General features: G+C 43.9%; 1 protein-coding gene across 2 annotated transcripts; it reads right to left on the reverse strand.

Annotated features, from left to right (window-relative positions):
* Positions 1–2,279: 2,279 nt before the first annotated feature.
* TENT5A (terminal nucleotidyltransferase 5A) lies at positions 2,280–9,309 on the reverse strand. Of its 2 annotated transcripts, none has more exons than XM_040239088.1 (3): positions 9,055–9,309; positions 8,210–8,777; positions 2,280–7,088 (listed from the first exon to the last, which is right to left on the reverse strand). In XM_040239088.1, the coding sequence occupies exons 2-3, from the start codon at positions 8,738–8,740 to the stop codon at positions 6,312–6,314; spliced, it is 1,308 nt and encodes a 435-aa protein (XP_040095022.1). In that variant the 5' UTR covers positions 8,741–8,777; positions 9,055–9,309; the 3' UTR covers positions 2,280–6,311. The 2 variants fall into 2 exon arrangements, with proteins under 2 accessions (XP_040095022.1, XP_040095021.1); XM_040239087.1 differs by having other exon boundaries at positions 8,999–9,242.
* Between the last annotated feature and the right edge of the window lie 14,740 nt (positions 9,310–24,049).

A 24,049-nucleotide genomic window follows, 5' to 3' on the forward strand; every position in this document is an offset into this window, starting at 1 on the left:
CCAGAGGACAATCAGTTGTCATGTCTCCTTAGGCTCCTCTTCCCTGTAGCAGTTTTCAGATTTTTCTGTTTTGAAGATTTAAGGAATACTAGGCGATGGCACGCCACTCCAGCACTCTTGCCTGGAAAATCCCATGGACAGAGGAGCCTGGTAGGCTGCAGTCCATGGGGTAGCTGAGAGTCGGACACGACTGAAGAGACTTAGCAGCAGCAGCAGCAGCAGCAGTCTGATACTTTATAGTATACCCCTCAATTCAAATTTGTCTTTTCCTCTTCTCACAATTAGACATTATGGCTTTGGAGAGGAAGATCGTGGAGGTCAAGTACCATTTTCACCATCTCCTAACCAAAGCTGTTTGTTATCATCATGATTTATCACTGATGATGGAGACCATGATCACCTGGCTTAGACAGTCTGTCCGGTCTCTCCAGTGGTATAAGTATTCTTTATTCACTTTTTTCCGTACAATGCACTTTAGAAAGAAGTCCATCACACCCAGCTCATGCTTCAGAGGCTGGGAGTTAAGCTCTACCTCCTGGAGTAAGCAGTATCTACACAGATTATTTGGAATTCTGCATGGAAATTTTATTTTTTTGCTTCCATTTATTTATGTAACCACCTATTTGTATCCATGTGGACTCACAGACATTTTATATTTTAGGTTAGAATCCAATACTACTTTTTTTGCTCGAATTGTTCCAGTTACAGCCATTAGAGTTCTCTCAGATGGCCCCTGTGTCCTTTTGACATACCCTTCATCCGTTTTTTGTTGTTGCTGTTTTTCCTTTTTTTAGCACACCTTATCTTTCTGAAACAACATGTTCCAGGTTCCTCTGAAGTATTCCCTGTCCCAGACCTTGATCCAGCCATTTGCCAAAGGAGACCTGGTTCCTTCTTTGGGAGCACAGCACTGGAAATCAAGACCTGGGTGTTGCTGGGTGAAAGCCATTGTCATTTTAAATCATTTTTCCTCCCCGCCTCCCACTTGACTGTATTTGCTATTAGACTGCAGGACATTCATATTTTTATTTTAAACTTAGTTCTAAGAAGGAAATTACGGCTTAATTTCTGAGGTATTTGATGATTTTAACAGTTATATTCTACTTAATATTCTAAAACTATGATTTTGATTTCCTTGTTTTTGCTTTCTGGGTATTAATTTTTTGTCTTCTTTCTTCTCAAAGTAACTATTGCACGGAAGTTAAGATTATTCCCAAGGAAAGGAAGAATGGTTTACTTCTCTCCAGGCTTAGCCAGGTGCAGTCTGGTAGTTCAACTAGAAATAGTAGGGCATACCTAAGGCTACCCTTTAAGTAGGAGCTTAATATATACTGTCCTTATTCAACCCTTGCTTAAAAAGGAGTCTTGTGATGACCACAGACATGCAAGGGATGGTTGTAAAAAAAACTGAAGAGGTTGCAACAAAGGAAGAAGAGAATGACACACAAATACCACTACCAAACCCAATAACCACCTAGTATTTTTATAATGTGTATGTGAGGGAAACTGGCTTTGAATACCAGGAATGGCTCTTTCTTAGATACAGTGTCAAGCATACATTCTGTTCAACATCAGAACTTTCAATGGTTTCATAAACCACAAGGATGTCCTATAATAGCTGAGGCTTACCAAACTCTCATACTACTAGTAGTGAGAAAGTCTCCAAAGAACACAGAGGAAAAATAATAATAAATGGCTTCTCCCTGGCAATCTGAACAGGTGAGATTACATGAAATGCTTGTCAAAGAGCAATGTCTTTGCACTCGGTACATGAACACAAACAAAGCACAAATTAGATCCTGTGATCACTCTTCCTTCCAATTAATGACTTTCAAAAGGTCCTCCCTTCCTCCCAAGGTAAACACTCTGAGTAACACTATAGAGCCTTAGATGATACACATAAAGCCGGTGATGACCTCATCACAGCACTTGGGCTACTCCCAAGAACCAAAGCCCCCTCAGGGCTACAGCAGCCCTACAGTCCAGAATCAGGAGCCTCTACTGATCCTAGAAGACAGCTCGGCCTGGGGCACTTAACAGGGCTAAGCTCATAACCAGATTCAAAATGTCAGAACTCATTATCTAGATTCTAATGGAGCTGACTGAGCCAGTCAAGAGTTGGGCTGGCTGTAAGCTGGGCATTTTAGTGACTTGTACTCCAATCAGAAGTTGATAAAGATGGGTCTTCTCCAAACACTGCCCCATCTTTTCTCATGGACACAGCTGGACACAGAGGATACGGGCTTTAGCCAGCACAGACACGGAAGACAACACACAAATCAATAGAAAAAAATAACTTCTTTTTATTTACAAAAAAAAAAAAAATCCAAATATTGGATGCTGTAAACAAAATTCACAATCTGTTCCCTCTAGCGTCGATTCAAACATGTCAGTTTTTAAAGAGTCCATTCTCCATCAACTCCTTTTCTGCCTGTGACACAGTCTAAAGTGAAAGTATTCCAGAAGAGTGACCCCAGAAGCAGCTTGCTGCAAACAGGACGTCTCGGAGCAGGTGATGGTTGTAGAGAGGTCGAAGGGAGAGACAGCCAGCGGGCAGAGACTCCTCCAATCTGCAAGGATTTGCAGCCATTCTCACCAAGTTACTTGCCATCTTCCAACTCTGTACTTTGACCATGTACTTTGTTAGCAAGCCATATTATGACAAAATATTACATAGAGATTCTTTCTTAGCACTAAAAAGGCTATGCTATGAGAGATCATAAAGAAAGATTATATTCAAACAGGTACTATATATGAAATTACTTTTTCTGGCTTTTTGGCGTCATCTAACACATGTTGTCTTCAAACAACAAAAAAGCTTATTTCTGAATTGCTGACAGCTTTTAACATAATACATTTCATTTACAAAATAGTTCACAATATTTATTTGACAAGCATTGCACTGAAAACAACTTTACACGCAGCAAGGTAACCTACAATAAGCAAACAGAAAGGGGTGGCAAAAACGAACAGCATGTTCGCTCTTCTTGGCGCTTCCTCCTTGGCTTGGCTTACAGACCTCCCATCATTGCAATTCTGGAGCCTCATTAAAATAGTCCACCCAATACCAAGAGTGAGCAAATATTTGATCCTGTTTCTGGAAAGGAAAAGTCCATCTTGATGTAGGACATCTTGAGGCAACGAGACTTTACTGCAAATAAAGTCAACTTGTTAAAAGGGCACTGTCATGGGTGAAGTGTTCCCTGACGTGCCAGGCTGGACAGGTGAGAAGAGCCTCCAGCAGAGGGGGAAAAAAAAAAAATCTTCCTGCTTTAAAGTAACAGCGCACTCGACCAGATAAACACAAAGGTAAGCAAATCACAGACACTAATCAGGAGTTGAGAGCTGTACTTTCTTCTGACCTATGACACATGGCTCTCTCTCACCAGACATTCAAATGTTTAGGCCACACATCCACAAAGATAGACATATATTCCACCGTTTGTTCAACTACATATGCACAAGACTATAGTACATACAAAAGGGAAATAAATTATATCAATCAAAGTAAATGCCGAAGGTTGTCTTGAGTACAGCCTGTTCTAACTGAATGCCAGCTGCTGGCATTTCCAACTACGACCAGCCCCGAAGTAAGCAAGAAAAGAACATAAATATCTGAGAAAACAAATGAAAAGTATATTTTTCAAAGAAGGCCCCTCCATACAAGAATCTGTGCCATAAAATAACAGCGGATTGTTGCTCTGGCAGAGCCGGAGACCTCCAGATTCTTTGTGAAATAGTGGACGACTCATCCGTCAAGAGTTAGGATGAGAAGGAACAAGGCAGCTGCCCAGATGCTCCTCCTCCATTTCTGAATGTTCCCTTAGCTTTAATCTTAGGGACTGTCCAAACAGGTAAGGAGGATGGAGCTCTGGGTTTCTGACGGTTAAGTATCAGGCTTAATCTGCAAAAGGAACATTTCCTGGGAATTCGCAATGAATTTCTCAAAACCCAGGGCTGGAGTGAGCGAGTCGGAGCCAACATGGGAGAAGAAAAAGCTCCCTACAAAACAGTGAGTGGCAGTGCAGTAGCTGTTACAGCTGGGACAGAGTTCACAGGGAGGCTGCTAGAGCAAACCCATCAAGTTCCGGTTAAGGCTTCAAAGAAAGATGCGAAAGAAAGGTAGTTGGATGGATGAAACTAACAATGAGCATCTGAGGGATGCCCAGATAACACTGCCAATAGGATGATGCTATTTTCTTCCCCAATCCCTCTCTAATGGATGACAACAATCAGTTGATTCTTCAGAGGGCTGCACATAGTAAGCAGTCATCCACTAGGGTTGGTAAGGGATGATGTGGCTGCCTCATAAGACAAGAGGGAAGGTTTTCGGATATTAGTTTTGTTTTCAACAAATGCATTTTCAGAGACCAGTGTCTAAAGAAATTAAAGGCTGGGAGAAGGGATGGGTTCAAGATTAGCTGTCACTGAACTGAAATAGTAATGCCAGTTCATTTCACAAAGGTGTAACTGGTCTCTTGAGACAGAAAATAAAGTTGGATCTGATTTGATGCAAAGTGAGTGAATTTGAAGTACAGTACTAAATATTTAAATGCAGTGTGACAACCAGATCGAAGATGTTTCATGTTGGCATGAATTTATAAAATTTTATATATAATATATATCTCATATATAAATTTTAAGCAATTGTGCAAATACTCTTTAAAAAGGGTCATTTCACATTTACTAAACTCTAGTGGTCCTGGAATGCACAATGCACTCATTTAAAAATCCATTTAAATATTAATAAGTAGTGTTCAGATCACCAGAAATTCTTTTGAGCAGTCAGGGATTTAAACAGACTATCACTGATCCATGATCCACCGGATTATACACCATGGAGGTATGCAAGTATTACAAAAACTAAAAGGGTTCAAACTGTCAAAATGGCAGTTCAGTATAAAAAAAAGAGTGCTCTGCCAAACAAATATTCTCCCATTTGTGGAATTCTATGGCTCACAAAATAAAAAGAAAAACAAAACAAAAACAAAAACACTCACTAAAAAGGTATAATCTCTGCTCAATCTATCAAATATATTAATTGTTTTCCTCCTTCATTCACTTTAAGTTTTTTAGATGTGGGATTTAATTCATCACTGCAATATGCCCACGTCTCAGGTCATCCTGCTGAAAACATAAAAGCACACAGTATTTAAACACTTTCTATTTGCTACATTATTCTAGACCAAAGTCAATGAACTGTGTGTATATACACATATCACAAATATGTATATATATACACATAATATACACACACATACACATGTACCTAGGATAACATCACACCAACAATGTTAACTTTATACAAGTATTTGTCAAGAAAAAAATAGGGCATCTCCTCCACCATTCACAAGCTTATGTGTTGTTTTATTTTCTTCTTGAGTCCCTGATAAAATAAGTCATTAAACCATAAAATTTTTCCACTTCAAATTTTCAGAAGGCAACAGGCACTTTGATGTATATTGGTGTGTAACAAATATAGTAACTTTATATATTCTACTATCTCTCTTCTACTTGGGTATTTTTATCTGGTAAATCTTTGGTCCTTGAGCATACTTTCTTTGCTACAGCTGTTTTTGCTTGCATTTTCACATTTTAAAAAATGTGAGCTATGCACGCAGCTGGAAATAATGGATTGTGTCATCATAAGTTCTGCTGTTATGAGAACTGCACCAACCTACTACTGTTCATTTGGAGCAAGCCATTTCTATTAGCACAATGGGAGAGTTCCACAGATAGTATTCACGACAAGCCTCAGCAATCCCAGTGTTGGTGTACCCCTTCTTCCTGTACCATTGTTACTATCTGAACTCCTGAATTGATAATTAAGTTGGAGGGAGACCTTTTTTCTAATCTCTGTATATTTCCTTTCATGAATTCCATCTTATAAGAAACTAGCCACTTGTCTTTTTTTCCTACGGCAAAGCTATGGGAGCAGGTACTGCACACCCATATTGTCATCAAGCTTTTTTTTTCCTCTCTCTCTTGTTATTTTAGGAGAACCTGCTTGCTTTCAATGACAGGTCTCTTTTGTTTCAGGAAAGAATCCAACTGGGTAGGAGAATCAGGCGGGAGGGTTGGTGGTGGTGGGTGGGTTATTTTGAGATCGTGCCCCCATACCTATGAAAAGATCCACAAAGCTTTGCCAAGTTTAAAACCAGGAGCAGATCATCATTGCACAAAACATATCCCTAATAAGGGCTGGGTCACTCAGCCTTTTTCTTTTTCTTTTCTCTCTCTCTCTCTCTTTTTTTTATTTTTTTCCTATCTTGTCTGAAATGGCTTCCCCACGGGACATTTTTAAATGATTCTTAATTGCAGGGTAGCCAAGTGGAGTATGTCTGTTGCTGGCATGTGAACACTGGCTGGACCTGTGCAATGTAGTAATTGCTAAAGTTGGCATCTGCTACATAGGGGGCCGGCTGGTAATAGCAAGTGACATTGGCCACGTTAGGGATGACATTCTGGTCAGCTAGCACCCGGATAGCCAGCATTGTGATCAGGTTTAAAGTCTGTCTTCTTTCATGTCCCATCAGACACACGGTACTCTCATTCACCACTCCATGAAGGGTCATGAGATAGTCATACTTGCGGTCTTCCAAGCCCACGAAGTGGTTCTGCAAATAGGACTCCAGTTTTCTCTGCTGCTCTCCAATGTCTGAGAAGTCGATGAAAAACCTGGAACACATATACCTCTGAAGGGTCTTGATCTCATCAGAGGCGGGCCTAAAGCCCCTCACTAAGAGGTTGCAGTACTTTAACAGGCCTCCCCCTCTGATTTCCTCTGGGTTCCGTGTGGCAATGATCTTGTTACAAAGGTGATCAAAGGCTTCATGGAAATCGCCATAGACGCTCTCCCCGATTATTGTGGGGTGAAACGTTTCAGTCATCGGGTTCTCTGAACATTCATAAAAGAGGAGAAGAGAGTCTAATTTGATTTGAAAAGAATCTACACTAAATTCAAACTGCCTCCGGAGGGAATCCACAAATTTCAGTTCCACATTTTTGCCACTGTTGTTTGACAGGGATATAAGACTCCATCGGTCAGAGTCATTGCACACTTTAACCATTTTCTGCACATAAGCTTCCTACAATTTAAAAGACAAAACAAGAAGATGAGCAAACCTAGAAAAAAATAATAAACACATCCTCATCACAGCTGAGAATTATTTTGCTCCTTCCCTTTCGTTTTGTCAAGTTTCAGCAAAACACTACCTACAGGTTTAAACATTAAACAGTCTTCTGAAAACAACAACAACAAAAAATACATTTAACGAGTGGTTCTGCTGTCTGGGGAAGAGACTAGAAGTAATAGTTTGAGGCTTTTGGCAGACATAGCACAGTACTAAGCGGTTCTGTTGTCATGTCTGACTTTTGAAATGTTATTTTTTGAGACTGTTCTTACAGGTACAAGATTCACACAATATAGCTGCAATATTCAAAAGACAGAGGACCTACAGTAAAAAGTCAGTCTGCCTCACATCCTGTCCCTAGTCACCTAGTTTCCCCTCCAACCCCCAGGCAACTGACAGGATCAGTATCTTGTGGGTTCCCGCAGGGATTCTGCAGCTAAAATCAAATATGAACTAAATTAAGACATTCTGGGAGGCTGGTTCCTCCGATCATTTTAACGCGCTTTGGGCCAAAGTGGGGAGGAGGGGACCCATTATATCCAGAACCCAAGAACCAACCCGGAGAAAAGCCGTATTTATTCTTAATGCCTGGAGTCAGCAGAAAGCAGCTAGGAAATCTAGTCACTTTTTCCAACACAATAATAAGCCCATTGACTCGCCTCTGTGGCAGGCTGCTCTTTTTCCCAGAGACTCAAACATCCAATGACTCAAAAAAATTTAAAAAAGATGGACATTTCACTCTTCTACTTATCAGAATATACGAATGTACTCCGGACACGACTCAAGCAAGGAAAGCCAAGAGTTAAAAAATAAGGAGAAGGAAGAGAGGGCAGGGCAGATGAGGAAGCAGATGGCGCGGGGCGCTGAAGCAGCAAGTCAAGGAAAACACTCAGACACAAGTCCACGCACCTTCGTGAACTCAGAAAAAAAATTAACGCAAAAGCAAAATCAGCCAGGGCGCGCACACGGGTCCAGGTGGCCGACCCGAACCCCGGGTGTCAGCCGTGCAGCACTCGCGCCCGGCCCGCCGCGGGGGCCCAGGGTCCCTCTGGGGTGGGCGGGGGGTTGTGCTTTACCTTGAGCGTGAGTGGTGTGATCTTCTCCTTGTTCACCCCTTCGGGTAAGAAGTCCAACAGACAGTCCAGCACGACGTCCTTCACAGTCTGAAACTCCTCTTCCCCACGCAGGTCGGCGCAGAAGATGAGGTCCAGGTCTTTGTAGCCCAGGCCGCTGTCCTGGTGCAGGACGTGGCTGGCGGCCGAGCCGTTGAGGCGCACGTCGCGGACGCCGATGCGCTTCTCGGCCAGCCGCCGCCGCACCACCTTCACGATCAGGCTGGGCTGCAGCTCGAGCGTGGGGAAGTTGCCGCGCCCGTGGATCGGGATGGTCTCGCTCAGGATGCCGTCCAGCCGCTGCACTTGCTCCCAGTTCAGCACGTTGCAGTGCGCCGTGGGGCTCTCGCAGTATTCCAAGCAATGCCCGGCAAACCCGCCGCCGCCGCCGCCGCCGCCGCAGTCGCCGCCGCTCAGATCGCCGCCCAGGGGGATGTAGGGGCCGCCGGCCAGCTCGTCCTCGGCCATGGCAAAGTACCCTTCGCCTTCCGCCATAAAGTGCCCGCCGAACGCCACTTGGCCCTGGTCGGTCCTAAGAGAGAACGGGGGGGAAGTGGGGGAAGGAGCGCGCTGAGGACGCTAGAAGCGGCCGGGAGGACGTGGGGGGGGGGGGCCGCGAAGGCAGGAACGCGCCCCCTTTCCCCGCTTGAATCCCCCTGCCTCGCCTAGGGGGACACCCCGGAGACGCTCCCTTCCCAGGCCCCCGCGGTCCCCCAGCCGCGCGCGCCGCGCCCCGCAAGAGCAGCCCCGCACCAAAAGTATCTCTGATGCATCTGGAAAAGCGCAAGCGGGAGTCCCGTCTGTGTCACCTGGAGGCGGCCGCCCCTTCTAGGAGCGAGGCGAGCGAGGAACTGCGAGGCGACAACACTTCGGGAGCAGTGAGTGCGCTCCCGGCCGCGGCGAGCGACTCGAGTCCTTCCTAGACCCCCGCCGCCCGCGCCGGCTACTCCCGCCCCTCACCCCCGCCCGCGCCGCCTGAGTCGCGGTGGTCCCGGAGGTGGCGGCTCCTGCTGCCGCCGCCGCCGCCGCACACGTTCCTGTCTCTGGAGCTTTAGCAGTTGTGCGGCAGAAACGGCCTCAGTACTTTTTTTATACGAGGTCCTCTGGGCGCTTCCGGGGCCCGGCGCCGCACGAATCGCCACACCCTCCTCATCTGCATAGGGCACCGCCCCCGCCCGCCCGCCCAGCTGCCGGAGCCCCGCGGAGCTGAAAGGCTGCGGCGGCCGGTCCCGGAGCGAGGCCGGCAGCGGGTGTGAGTGTGCACTCTTGTGCTTGTACTTGTATTTGACGTATGGATTCCTCCCCCACCACCCCTACACAAAGCCCCTCTTTTTATTTTATTTTTTCTCCCCTCCAACGAAGAAACATTTCCGATGCCTCAAGAGATCTAAGTGGCCTGCACAACCAGAACCCGGCGAAATTCGCGCAACTGCAGAAACTTCCCAAACATAAAATTCTCGCCTTTTCTGGCGCGTCATTATGGCTTATGGACGGGGCTCCAGAGGTTCTTTCGACTCCCCCAACCCCCGACCATCGTTTTACTAGACAATGTCTGGTGTCAAGCTAGGCCGTTTACTCCGTTAATAAACCCGGCCTCGGCGAAAACTAAGGCGCCCACTTCCCCTTGCGGGTCAGGCGGCGCGCGCGAGGGGCAGGGCGAGCTCCCCCGGGTTTCGATTTTCCAGACCTCAGGCGGCGCGGGGAGCTCGGCGGGAGCCCGCGGCGCGCGGGGGCAGGGCCGAGCGTGCGCCCGTCTCCCGCGCGCTCGGCGTGGGGCCAGCGCGCGTCCCCGAGCGGGCGCCCCGGCGGGCCTGACAGCCGGAAGGGCGCGCGGCCAGCGGCTGAGGACCCGGCGGGCACGGAGTGCGGCGCGCGGGGAGCGCGCGGCCGCCGGGTCGCGCGAAGGGCTGCCGAGCCCGGCCGGACGCTCCAGCGGCGCGTTCTCTCGCCGAGACCCGAGGCGGAGGAGCGCGTTCGTTCCCGGGGCGCGTAAGGTTTTCCTTTTTCAAGTGAGTGTGCTAATGTCGGTGTGAAACGAGCTGGTGTTCCACGACCCGCGAAAAGTACGAGTTTAAAAGACACAAGCGTTCCTCTCGCAGCCCCTCAAGTTCAGTCGCCTCGGCGGCGCGAAAGGAGCGTGGTGTTATTTCCGCGCGCCTTCGCTCTCACACCCCTCCCTTCACCCACCCCCCCGGTCTTTGCTAGAAAGCGCCCCCCTTTCTTCGGACTGTCAGTTCTGGCTGCTCGATGGCACTTTTCAAACTTAAAAGAGTAACTTTCCTTCTCGTGGAGGCTGCGGGCTCCTGGAGCGGGGCGGGTCGGCGGGGGGGGGGGCGCCTGGGAAGCTTGGAAACTCCCGCCTGTGGCCCCGCACGACCCCTGCCGCCCTGCCTGCGAGGGAACACGACCCGCCCCCTCCGAACAGGGGGAGCCCCGGCCTCGTCACCGAAGCTGAGCGCCTGGAGCGGGGTGCTGGGGAGAGGGGACGGTCACCCGCCGAGCCTCCAGCTGCGTGGCAACGCCGCCCCCTGCCGGTGCCCTGCGGAGCTGCTCTCAGCGGAGGAACCAGCGGGACCGCAGACGGAAGCCATTACCTCTCAGCGCTGGCCTGGAGAGGTGTGGGAGTCGGGGAAGGGACCGCGGGACAACCAACCACACGATTTTCAGGGGCCCATCGCTTCCCCAGATGCACACTCATGGACCTAGTCACCTGTGCATAACTGTGTGTGTACTGTGAGAGAGGTGTGATTTGACATAGAGCAGTGGTGGACGTGGACTTCCCTGGTGGCACAGTGGATAAGAATCCGCCTGCCGATGCAGGAGACATGAGAGACGCGGGTTCCATCCCTGGGTGGGGAAATCCCCTGGAGAAGGGCGTGGAAACTCACTCCAGCACTCTTGCCTGGAGAACCCCATGGACAGAGGAGCCTGGTGGGCTACAGTCCACGGGGTCGCAAATAGCCGGACACGACTGAAGCGACATAGCACACACACACACACACACACACACACACACACACACAGTGGTGGACTAACTGGGACCAGGGGAGTTGGGGGAGACGAGACGAGAGGAGCGGCGTCCTTTTGATCAGATCTTGAAAAGTGGACTTGCCTTGGTAGTTGGGGAAGGAGAAAAGCACTACCAGCAAAAGGAAAGAGTGTAAGAGAATTGGAGTTTGGGCAAGGCCTTATAGACCTCCACTGTAAGAAATGAGATTGGTGGTACATCTCGATACAAACCAGATTAGTTTCTAGGAACTTCCTGAGAAGCTCCGGGCAATACTCTGCTTAGCTCTTTACACTTAACACCGCCTTTAATCTTCACTTGAGAAGATATCCTCTATCACAGGGATTTGGAAACAAGAACTGTGAGGTAGAGATTTGCCCAAGTTTCATGGCTAATCAGTGGTGTGTTCAGGCCTCGAAACCAACCCATTTATCTGGGGAGTGCTATTTAGCCAAAGTTTTCAGGAATAGGATATATGTAGCCTACCAGTACTCTCTGGTACTTTGAACCTGTGGATTTGAACGAAAAAAAGGCCTTTTCTATAACGAAACACATGTTCAAGGCTAGTATAAATTCTGCCCCTGAAAACAAAAGCAATGGAGTAGATTATATAGTAGATGAAAATGAAAGTTAGTCACTCAGTCGTGTCTGTTTGTGACTCTATGTACTGTAGCCCACCAGGCTCCTCTGTCCATGGAATTCTCCACTCAAGACTGCTGGAGTGGGTAGTCATTCCCTTCTCCAGGGGATCCTCTGGACCCAGGGCTCGAACCTGGGTCTCCAGCATTGCAGGTGGATTCTTCACCGTCTGAGCCACCTGAGAAGCCCAGTATTGGGTACACTGTACTAAAAAAAAAAAAAAAAGGTTTAGCCCCACTGACACGACTGAGCAACTTCACTTTCACTTTTCACTTTCATGCATTGGAGAAGGAAATGGCAACCCACTCCAGTGTTCTTGCCTGGAGAATCCCAGGGACGAGGGAGCCTGGTCTATAGGGTTGCACAGAGTTGGACACGACTGAAGAGACTTAGCAGCAGCAGCCATTATTTTGTACTTTAATCCTTCTCTCAAAAAAAGTGGGGAAGAAAAAAACAGCATTAGAGTCTCTGAGCCCTTGGCTACCTGGGCTTCAGGAAATCTTAAAGATTTTGGTCTGTGGGGCTAAAGGAATCTACATTTTGGCAAGTTGCTTATGCGATTCCTAACACAAGGGCCCAGCCACATTTACATCAGGCTGACAAAGGATACTGCAGCCTGGTTTGGTGGGCACCTTCTCCCTGGCAGAGGCTGCACTTTTCTGCCTGGCTGCTCTCATGACCTCGCCCAAGAGTGGAGAGCATGGCTGAGAGGCAGCGGTGGAGCCTGACTGAGACCAGCTCCAGAGAGCCTGCCGTGCATCAGACCCTATGCTGGAGAAGGGTGAGTCCCAGGGGCAGTGGGGCAAGACAGCTTCTCCCAAATCTCCAGGGCTTTATGGCTGACACTTCCCTGACCCTCTAACAAAGTGTTACCCCTCCCCATCTGGGTTCTCCCTTGCTAGCGCCCTTCCTAATCCCAATAATCCAGACCCGCCACCTCCTGCGCTATTACATCTGGGATCTCTTACTTTTGGCAACACTGCATAGTGTTTGACTGGATTCATATGGGCCTGATTCATAGTGGCCACTTGATATATATTGTCGAATTAAAGCATCTGTTGTTCTTTGTCCCTCTTCTCCCTGTCTTCAAACTGAGATAATATTTACATTCTGGAAAGAAAAGGTTCATCCTTACATGAAATTGCAAATTTTGCAATTGCAAGTATGTTTTTTCCCCTAGAAACCAAACTAATTATCAAATGAGAAAGTCCCCACTCTCCAAACATGTTCATTGCCAAGATCACCTCTCAACACAGTTATCCTTGGATTAAATTTATGTGCAGAGTTGCCATATACATGTCTGTATACGAGGCTTTAAATAGGCTTTAATTTCTGTAGCTTTTTGGTAAATAATTTACTTTTTCTCATCTTAAAGGGGAGGAAGATCTATGGCAATATAATGCTGTATGTCTGTATCTGTAGTTCTTAAAGGAAAAAAGAAACACTTATGACTAGTTAACCTGGATTTAAAAGTGACAATCAATCTGGACTTAGCAAAATAATAAGTTCCATTTTGGCCTGGAGAGTACTTAATGTTACTAAGTTGGTTATAATCTGCTCAGACATTATGCTCAGTCTTTTATAGACACCATTTCTTTTAAACTTTCTCCACATATCAGAGCCCTACATATCACATCTCTGTTTTCCAGATAGAGGAGATGAGGCAGAGGGAGGTTACGGAACTGACAGAAGTGGCAGAGCCTCGGTTCACATGCACTCCTGTGGGTGCTCTCTGCAGCTTTTCCTCTAGGAGCCTTCCTTCCCGCTGTCATTCATTTTCCTTTTAGGCGTAAAACTGAACTGGAACTGTACTCTGCTCCTACTTTCTTTCCAAATTCTATATGTTCAGATTGTATAGAACATCGAAGACCAAGGTGTTTTGTCCTGAAACAGCTGCTGAGGTCAGAATGCACCTGCCTGGGTGGATGAGAGTTTCTTCCTCAGTCAGAAAGCCCTGCCTCCCTGACTGGGGGATCCAGAAAGTTAGCAGCCTTCCAAAGAGGCTTCCAGAAAACCACACACACACACACACACACACACACACACACACAGAAACAGGGTGGGGAGGGTCACAGTCTGTCCCAAGTTCACTTAATAGTCTTGCTACCCTTCCCATTTTGCTTTGTCTGCTTCCTGTCTTTTCAGGAATGGTTTCAGAAGATAAGCAGCAAATAAATATGCAATGATGCCCCCACGCTCACATCCAAACATTGCTTAGAACACAGCAGTGAGGCCTGGTTCCTCTCTCTCCCCAGATTTTTGTCTTGCTCTTCATCTTTTCACACCAGCTCTCTCCACCCTCTCCATGGATTATCCACCTTCCCCTGTCCCTGCCCTTTCCACCAAAAGTGACAGAACCCTGCAGAAATACCTTGTCCCCTCACCCCTACCCTGGGCCAGAGCAGTGGGATGTCAAGATTTGGGGGCCACTCCCCACACCCTTGCCATTCACCACTTTCCTAGGGCAGAGTGGTTCCTGAGGCCATGGAGGACAGACAGGCGTCCTTCTCCAGCCATGTCCACAGAGAAGTCCACATTGCAGGGCAAACAAGAGCTTTCTGTCATCCAGCTATTAGTACAACAGCAGCCAATCAGGCTTCATGTAAAAATTAAAACTCCTGGGAAATTAGTCAATATGTTACCTGTTTTCCCAGGGAATGCTGCTTGTAAAATGACTCTCCTCATGTTTCTTCAGGGAAATAAAGGTTTATTCAAGGCCTATCAAAGGCCAGAGACATCCTAAATCACACAGCTTCTAGTCTTGAGAATAACAGCCCAGCATCTTATTACCTATATAGTTGTTAGCAATCAACAGATTAACTTCTATAAGTTTAAACTTTTCAACACTTGTTTCCTGTTTTATTTCATTTTATCTTCAATAGTATTCTGGCCAATGTGCAGTGCAAGAAATTCTAGGTGATTTTTCGCAGGTTTACATCTCTAATTCTGGAAAAGTTAAAGTGAGACTCAGTTGCTTTCAGTCATGGACCAGTATCCCTTTCTCAGGACCACATGGTTTAATCTTTCATACATTCAAATATCTGTGAGTGTATTTCAGTGATCAGTAACAAATTGTTCAGTTTGAAGGGAACCTCTAGCCACAAAGAGCGTCATTTGTATGGACTACATTCTCACCTGTGAACATCTTACAAAAACTGTTGAGCATCTCCTAAGTGTCATTTCCTAAAGTTATTTTTAAGAGTATTTATTTGACATATATGACCACATAAAAACAGTTCTTTGCACAGTCAGAGATCACTGAGCTTTGGAAATTCAGTATGCAAGCAACACAGTCCTATGTCATCACTCTTAAAATCAAACTCAATGCAGACCATCCTTTAATAGAGTTCTTCATCAGAAAGGCTAGCCAGTATTTTCTTGTGCTACTATCAGTGCTGATTATGCCAGAAGTTCTTCCTGTTTTGACATCTTGGTGAAACGCTTGCTGTTTCAATGTTGCAAGTCCCATGGACCAGACTGTTTTCTTTTCTCCAAACAAAAGAGACATTCAAAAGTCACATTCATTTGGCAAAATGTAAACTAGAAATACACGTGTATTTTCAAAACCTACCAAATATGAGTAAGTAAACTGGTTTTCCCCCAAAGTCATATTTATATTACAAGTTTTTCCTTCTGCAAGTTTGTACTAGAAGACAGTTTAACTTCTCTGAAGAAAATGTGGATGTTTACTTGTGGTGCTTATAAAGCTTTGAGAAAGGTACAAGGCGGGAATATAATGAATTATATTCTAAAAGGATGCATTATATAACGAATTATTTTCTAAAAGGAATTTGGCCAAAATATGCATGTATCTTGTGAAAAGAGAGAAAGAGAGAGAGAGAGAGAAAGAAAACTGTCTTCTGTGGGTATATCAGCTCATTCTGATATATTTTTAGCCAACTCTTACTTTGTACACATATGTTAACATATTGGTCACTGATCATTAATTTATATGATCTTTCAACATTTTGGACATAATTAAACATGGTGTATATCCATTTTACCAGCACCATTTTGATATGCCAAATTCAGAAATTATGTAATTACCATGTGAATTTAAGCAGCTACAAAAAGTATATTTGCTCACATGCTTAGACCATACACTGATCCAGTAATGCATATACCTCCTTGTTTAAAAGAATTTTTAAAACATTTCTACCATCACTTTCTTTGTTAAAATCTTTTCCTCTTAATTTCCTTCCTTACCGCAAAATTATCTGCTGCAAAGAAAGAAACAAACAGTATAATTGAATAGATAGCCAATGGGGAATTTGCTGTATGAGTCAGGGAACTCAAACAGGGGTTCTGTATCAACCTAGAGGGGTGGAATGGGGAGGGCAATAAACTAGTACAATTAATGCTGTCCCGATGTTTGGGAGAAATTACTGTGGAAAATTGTAAGCAACCAAAAAGCACATTTCTGAGTCTTAGAAAGTCTGAGAAACTGAACACAACAGATAATAACACAACAAATAATATTTAAAATGAAGGTTTTTTTTCCCTGAAAGCTACTAGGGTGATGAACATTTTTATAGACAGGCTTCTTAAAAACTGTTCAAACCAGATTCTAGGAAGATAAATTTGACCACCTTGAAAATGCTGGCTCCTTACATAAAATGTGAATGGGAAAACTAGCTGCAGACTCTAAGCACTAAGACATTTGGATATATTTTAGCAATATGGAATAAAAGGTTCAAGTTTAACTTTCTAAAAAAAAAAAAAAAGAATCATTACCTGAGATAGTATAGGGGGTAGAAAATAAGAGCTATCAAAGTTATTAATATCTGAACCATGGAAGCTTCTGACTGGAGATCGATTTCTGAGAAGCCACAGCTCCAGCCAGAGTCCTGGACATTAAAAGGGAGTTCATGCTAACACATAATTAAGTACCCGCAGTTTAGATAAGATATCTCCAAAGGGCAATTGAACTGCCCTTCAGGTTTTGAAATTTGTAGTTACTCAATAAGGTCATTGTTTAGCATAAAAGAAGTGACATTCTTTTTTTTTTTTTTTTAATTTTAGGCAATGGCACCCCACTCCAGCACTCTTGCCTAGAAAATCATGGATGGAGGAGCCTGGTAGGCTGAAGTCCATGGGGTCGCTAAGAGTCAGACACGACTGAGCGACTTCACTTTCACTTTTCACTTTCATGCATTGGAGAAGGAAATGGCAACCCACTCCAGTGTTCTTGCCTGGAGAATCCCAGGGACGGGGGAGCCTGGTGGGCTGCCATCTATGGGGTCACACAGAGTCGGACACGACAGAGGCGACTTAGCAGCAGCAGCAGCAGCATTTTAATTGGAGGCTAATTACTGTACAGTATTGTGGTGGTTTTTGCCATACATTCACATGAATCATCCATGGGTGTACATGTGTTCTTCCTATCAGAAAGTCATTTTACAGTATTAAAACAGAAAAACAATAATGGCAGCTGAGATAATTTGTCCCACAACCGCTCCCTAGTTTCCATTAAAATTCTGAAGTTATTTATTTTGCCCTCCATTGGCACTAATTTGGCAACCTTACTCTCTCCATCTACTCAATGTGAGTTCTCTGTGAGCAGTAATTCAACATACTTGCACTGACCAGAAATATGTGACTTTGCTGTGTGTTAAAAATAGATTCCCCTTGTGAGCACTTGTGACTTGTTTGGTTTACTCTAATCTTCGACTCCTGACATGTCTTGGAACATTACCTCTGTCCTTCATTGGATTACAGGACCTGTTGAGAAAGTCAGCGGTCACGGGCATGTACATGACCAGGCACTTTGAACTCTGGAGCAACGGATACTCCTGCAAGGTTAGTCCATTTCATGACCAAAGTAACACACCTATATTTTTAATTCATTTGTTTAAAAAATAAGATGAATAATCCTAAAAATATAAGAATGGTCATATTTCATTTTAAATTTTCCTGTAACATTATGATTCTGTATTATTGTACACTGCGATGTTTTCTATTTTATATTATATGTTATAACCCTAGAACAAGTGCAGAGATGCCTTTTAAATGCCTTTTAAATATTTCTGACATGAAAAATAATTATCCTTTGCATATTGGGTATGTCATTATTTTGAGTCACACCTTCTTCATAAATCAAAGAAATTGAATTATCATGACTAATTCTTAATCCACTTTGTGTCTAAAGATAGCAAACATTTGGAACAAAAAATTGAAAAACAAGCTAATTATTTAGATATTTTATCTACATGATATTAAACAGCCAGATGTCTGGTTAAACTTCTTGTGTTTAATAGAGCACAATGGAAATTTTAGTTGTCTTCTAAATTTAATTAACGATCAATTTCATCAAAACATTTACTCTGGAACTTGCATTATTGATTTGGAATGCCGGTATTGATCAAATTAACCAGAGGCTTTGCAAAATGCACTTTAAGCTGCAGTAAAACCTGGGTAGTCTGAGCCTTCGGCTCCTCTTAAATCCCCATGCAGTGAGCAATCCTTGGATTTCGAGTGTGTGTGTGTGTGTTGCGGAGGGGGTTGGTAACAACAGCACAGTGGGAAATAAACCTGTGGGTATACACATGTACTTATATCTCTCTAATTTTTTCTCTAGATGTTGATTCTTTCACATATCTGTTCTCATTCCCTATTCATTAATACAGATAAATGGCTATTGAATCAATCTAGTGCTATCAGCTGCTATTAACCTAAATCCTTTAGGTCTGATCACTATGGTTACCTAAAAACCTGGCAAATAACCTAGATTAAATAGCCTAAATAAGTTCAGTGTGTCTAGTAAAAGTTCTTTACTTAGGAAGATAACGTTTTCAGTTGGAATATGCTAAACCTTAAACTTTTAATAAACTTTTAATAATTGTCAATGCTATTATGAAATAGTTTCAAATTTTATGATCATCTGTTGACTCATTTTTCTGAAGCCCTGATTATGTATGATTAATGAGGGTTTTTTGTTTTTTTGTTGATTTAACTTTTCTCTTGTTTATTTTTCAATGCTTCTGGGAATACTTCAGAAGTTTCCACCAGTTCTGTTTTTAAATCAAATAATTTATGAAGTATAATCAGCTTTATATTTCAAATTGTGCTTTCATACACAAGCCATAAAGTTTAAAATACTACATTTAATTGTATGAGGATGTTATGTTACTACTTATTCAAATTTTATAGTAGTAAGTTTTTCAAAAAGAACTTTTATCCTTATTATTTTATTAGGATATTTAACTATAGTGACTATATAGCTCAAATTTTTAAAAGTATGTGGTCTTAAAATATGAATATGCTTATGAGGAAAAAGGGACAGTGTATTTTAAATCTGTTTAGTTCTTCAACAATCTGAAATGTAAATGTACTTCAACAATCCTAAAATGGTCATCCTTCTACCATACAGGATTCTAATTATGCCTTCAGTTCATTTTTCTCTGATAGCTATATATCATATCATCTGTTGGCCATTGTGAAGTTATTACAAAAATGAAATATAGGGGACTCAGAAGTTCAATATTCACAAACCCATAGAGATATCACCATACTCTCCCATTTAAAGGCTCCTATTGGACTGCAAGGAGATCCAACCAGTCCATTCTGAAGGAGATCAATCCTGGGATTTCTTTGGAAGGAATGATGCTAAAGCTGAAACTCCAGTACTTTGGCCTCCTCATGCGAAGAGTTGACTCATTGGAGAAGACTTTGATGCTGGGAGGGATTGAGGGCAGGAGGAGAAGGGGATGACAGAGGATGAGATGGCTGGATGGCATCACTGACTCAATGGACACGAGTCTAAGTGAACTCCGGGAGTTGGTGATGGACAGGGAGGCCTGGCGTGCTGCGATTCATGGGGTCGCAAAGAGTTGGACACGACTGAGCGACTGAACTGAACTGAACTGAACTGAACTGATACACCTACTTGAAGCACTGACCACAAATATCAGGTCTGAAAAATTGAAATGTTATTCTCCCAAAGCCTGTGGAAAAATGTGATATCTCACTAAACAGCACAGTAGTCTTCTTAAATGCAGGGTCCCTAGTTTTAGTCTCTTGCTGTGACTTTATAGCTATCCATAAGGTTCCGTTCATCTTTGGCCTTTGTCTAATTTGCTCTCATTTGGGGCTAATTCCGCTTTGTTTTCTTAAATCCAGTTTTGGCTAATAAATACCTACATGATATTTTACTATATATAATAGCACTGAGAAAAGGAACTTTGAGTATAACTAAGTAAAAATATCGAATATGATATCATTATAGCATAAGTTGGTTCAGCAGCTGTGTCAGACTATGTTATTCAAACACATGAAACAGTCAAATTTCTGACTGATCATCCTCTGCAGACAGTTCTTGTCAGTTGAAGTCTGTTTTTTCTTACTACTGTCAGTGGATCATCCGCATATTTACAAAAATTCTGTTGAATTCCCAGAGGTTTCCTATATTTCGTATCTGTTACATTATTCGAGAATAAGATATTACACGTTGTCGTTCAGCAGCTCAGTCATGTCCAACTCTTTGTGACCCTGTGGACTGCAGCATGCCACACTTTCCTGTCCTTCACCATCTCCTGGAGCTTGCTCAAACATGTCCATTGAGTCGGTGATGCCATCCACCCACCTCTTCCTCTGTCATCCCCTTCTCCTCCTGCCATCAATCTTTCCCAGCATCAGGGTCTTTTATAATGAGTCAGTTCTTTGCATCAGGTGGCCAAAGTATTAGAACTTCAGCTTCAATCAGCATCAATCCCTCCAATGAACATTCAGGACTAATTTACTTCAGGATTGACTGGTTGGCTCTCCTTGCAGTCCAAGGGACTCTCAAGAGTCTTCTCCAATGCCACAGTTCAAAAATATCATTTCTTCAGTGCTCAGCCTCCTTTATGGTCCAAGTATCACATCCATATACGACTACTGGAAAAACCATAGCTTTGACTATACAGCAGAGAAGGCAACGGCAACCCACTCCAGTACTCTTGCCTGGAAAATCCCATGGATGGAGGAGCCTGGTAGGCTGCAATCCATGGGGTCACGAAGTCGGACACGACTGAGCAACTTCACTTTCACTTTTCACTTTCGTGCATTGGAGAAGGAAATGGCAACCCACTCCAGTGTTCTTGCCTGGAGAATCCCAGGGACGGGGGAGCCTGGTGGGCTGCCGTCTGTGGGGTCGCACAGAGTCAGACACGACTGAAGCGACAGCAGTACCAGCAGCAGTGACTCTACAGATCTTTGTTGGCAAAGTAATGTCTCTGCTATTTAATATGCTGTCTAAATTTCTCATAGCTTTTCTTCCAAGGAGCAAGCGTCTTATAATTTCATAGCTGCAGTCAACATGTCCAGTGATTTTGGAGTGCAAGAAAATAAAGTCTGTCACTGTTTCCATTGCTTCCCCATCTATTTGCCATGAAGTGATGGGACCAGATGCCGTGATCTTCATTTTTTTGAATATTCAGTTTTTAGCCAGCTTTTTCACTCTCCTCTTTCACTTTCATCAAGAGGCTCATCAGTTCCTTTTCACTTTCTGCCATAAGGGTGGTGTGATGTGCATATCTCAGGTTAATGATATTTCTCCCACCAATTTTAATTCCGGCTTGTTCTTCATACAGCCCAACATTTTGCTTGATGTACTCTGTATATAAGTTAAATAAGCAGAATGATAATATACAGCTTTGACGTAATCCTTTTCTCAGTTTTGATCCAGTCTGTTGTTCCATGTCTGGTTCTAACTGTTGCTTCTTGACCTGCATACAAGTTTCTCAGGAGGTAGGTAAGGTGGTCTGGTATTTTCATATCTTTAAGAATTTTCCACAGTTTATTGTGATCCACACAATCAAAGGCTTTAGTGTAGTCAATGAAACAGAAGTAGATGTTTTTCTGGAATTCTTTTGCTTTTTCTATAATCCAACAGATGTTGGCAATTTGATATCTGGTTCCTCTGCCTTTCCTAAATCCAGCTTGAACATCTAGAAGTTCTCAGTTCACGTACTACTGAAGCCTAGCTTAGAGAAATTTGAGCATTACTTTGCTAGCATGTGAAATGAGCACAATTTTGCAGTAGTTTGAACATTCTTTGGCATTGCCCTTCTTTGGGACTGTAATGAAAGCTGACCTTTTCAGTCCTGTGGCCACTGCTGAGTTTTCCAAACTTGCTGGCATATTGAGTGCAGCACTTTCACAGCATCATTTTTTAGGATTTGAAATAGCTCAACTGGAATTCCATCACCACCACTAGCTTTCTTTGTAGTAATGTTTCCTAAGGCCCACTTGACTTTGCACTCCAAGATGTCTGACTGTAGGTGAGTAACCACACCATCGTGGTTATCTGGGTCATTAAGATCATTTTCTTATAGTTCTTCTGTGTATTCTTGCCACCTCTTCTTAACATCTTCTGCTTCTGTTAGGTCCATACCATTTCTGTCCTTTATTGTGCCCATCTTTGCATGAAATGTTCCCTTGGTTCTCTAATTTTCTTGAAGAGACCTCTAGTCTGTCCAATTTTATTGTTTTCCTCTATTTCTTTGCATTGTTCACTTAGGATATAATATATAATAGAAGGAAAAAGAAAGAATGAAAGAGAGGGGAAGAAACAGAAATGACTGCTCTTACAACAGAACTTCACAAAGCATTTTCAATCAGGATTTAGGTAATAGGTCAAATTCTAGTCCAAAAATAGCCAGTTCATTTTGTTTTTAATAAATTTTAATTCAAAGCATCTTGGCCCTAGGGAGAAATAGCATTTGTTCCAAAGGTCCAGAGATCCTGGAGATCAGCTGTCTGTGTTCCTTTAACCTTATGGCAAGGCTGCCTTAGTTAATGTTACATCTTCCTTATTATTCATTCCTTGGGAAAAGTCAGTGGTTGATATAGAAATAGCCAAGTGCATTATTCTAAAATGAAGTGATTAAATCAGGAGGTTGAGGGTCAGATGCAGGAACCCTGGGGATGGATATTTGTCCTTGTTCTCAACACGGATTTTGTTTTTTTAATGAGAACTCTCAGAAACAATTAATCCCTTCAGAAGCAGCCCATGCTTCATTTGATGTGGCCATGGGCTTCCCTGGTGGTTCAGCAGGAAAGAATTAGCCAGCAATGCAGGAAATGTGGGTTTGATCCCTGGGTTGGGAAGATCCTCTGAAGAAAGAAATGACAGCCCACTCCAGTATTCTTGCCTGGGAAATCCCACAGACAAGGAAACCTGACAGGCTGCAGTCCATGGCAGTTGCAAGAGTCAGATATGATTTAGCAACTAAAAGCACCACCAACCACGTTGGTAAACTATCCAAGGCTGAACCTCAGAGGGTGCAAGGAGGAGTAAAAGAGTTAACATAAATTTCTGTTGAGGAATTATAGGGGCCCAGAAAGATATGACCACCCACAGCACATATACATTTATATCATAGATTTGGAGAAATCTATTGCCAACAAAGGTCCATCTAGTCAAGGCTATGGTTTTTCCAGTGGTCATGTATGGATGTGAGAATTGGACTGTGAAGAAAGCTGAGCGCCAAAGAATTGATGCTTTTGAACACTGGTGTTGGAGAAGACTCTTGAGATTCCCTTGGACTGCAAGGAGATTCAACCAGTCCATTCTGAAGGAGATCAGCCCTGGGATTTCTTTGGAAGGAATGATGCTAAAGCTGAAACTCCAGTACTTTGGCCACCTCATGCGAAGAGTTGACTCATTGGAAAAGACTCTGCTGCTGGGAGGGATTGGGGTCAGGAGGAGAAGGGGACAACAGAGGATGAGATGGCTGGATGGCATCACTGACTCGATGGATGTGAGTCTGAGTGAACTCTGGGAGTTGATGATGGACAGGGAGGCCTGGTGTGCTGCAATTCATGGGGTTGCAAAGAGTCGGACACAACTGAGCAACTAAACTGAACTGATGACAATCCCCCATTGCTGAGCTGGAAACAAATAAATGTAAGAGTATGATGGCAGGCCAAACTGGAAGGGTAGACTGGGCAATATGAGATGAGATGCATGATGATATTTCCATCATGATATTTCTCAGAGCATGCCTGGTACTTTGCAGACTAACTCTTCCACAGGAGCTGGATGGGACCTAATGCTCAGGAGCAGAAGCCTGCAATGGCAGAGGGAGACTCATGGTGCTCTCCTCGGCATCAGGCCATGGGAGGTTCAGATGATGCTCCCAATCTCTGGCTTCAGGGAATTCTCTCTCAGGACGTCT

The sequence above is a fragment of the Oryx dammah genome, unplaced genomic scaffold, assembly GCF_014754425.2.
Source record: "Oryx dammah isolate SB20612 unplaced genomic scaffold, SCBI_Odam_1.1 HiC_scaffold_4, whole genome shotgun sequence".
NCBI classification, from domain to species: domain Eukaryota; kingdom Metazoa; phylum Chordata; class Mammalia; order Artiodactyla; family Bovidae; genus Oryx; species Oryx dammah.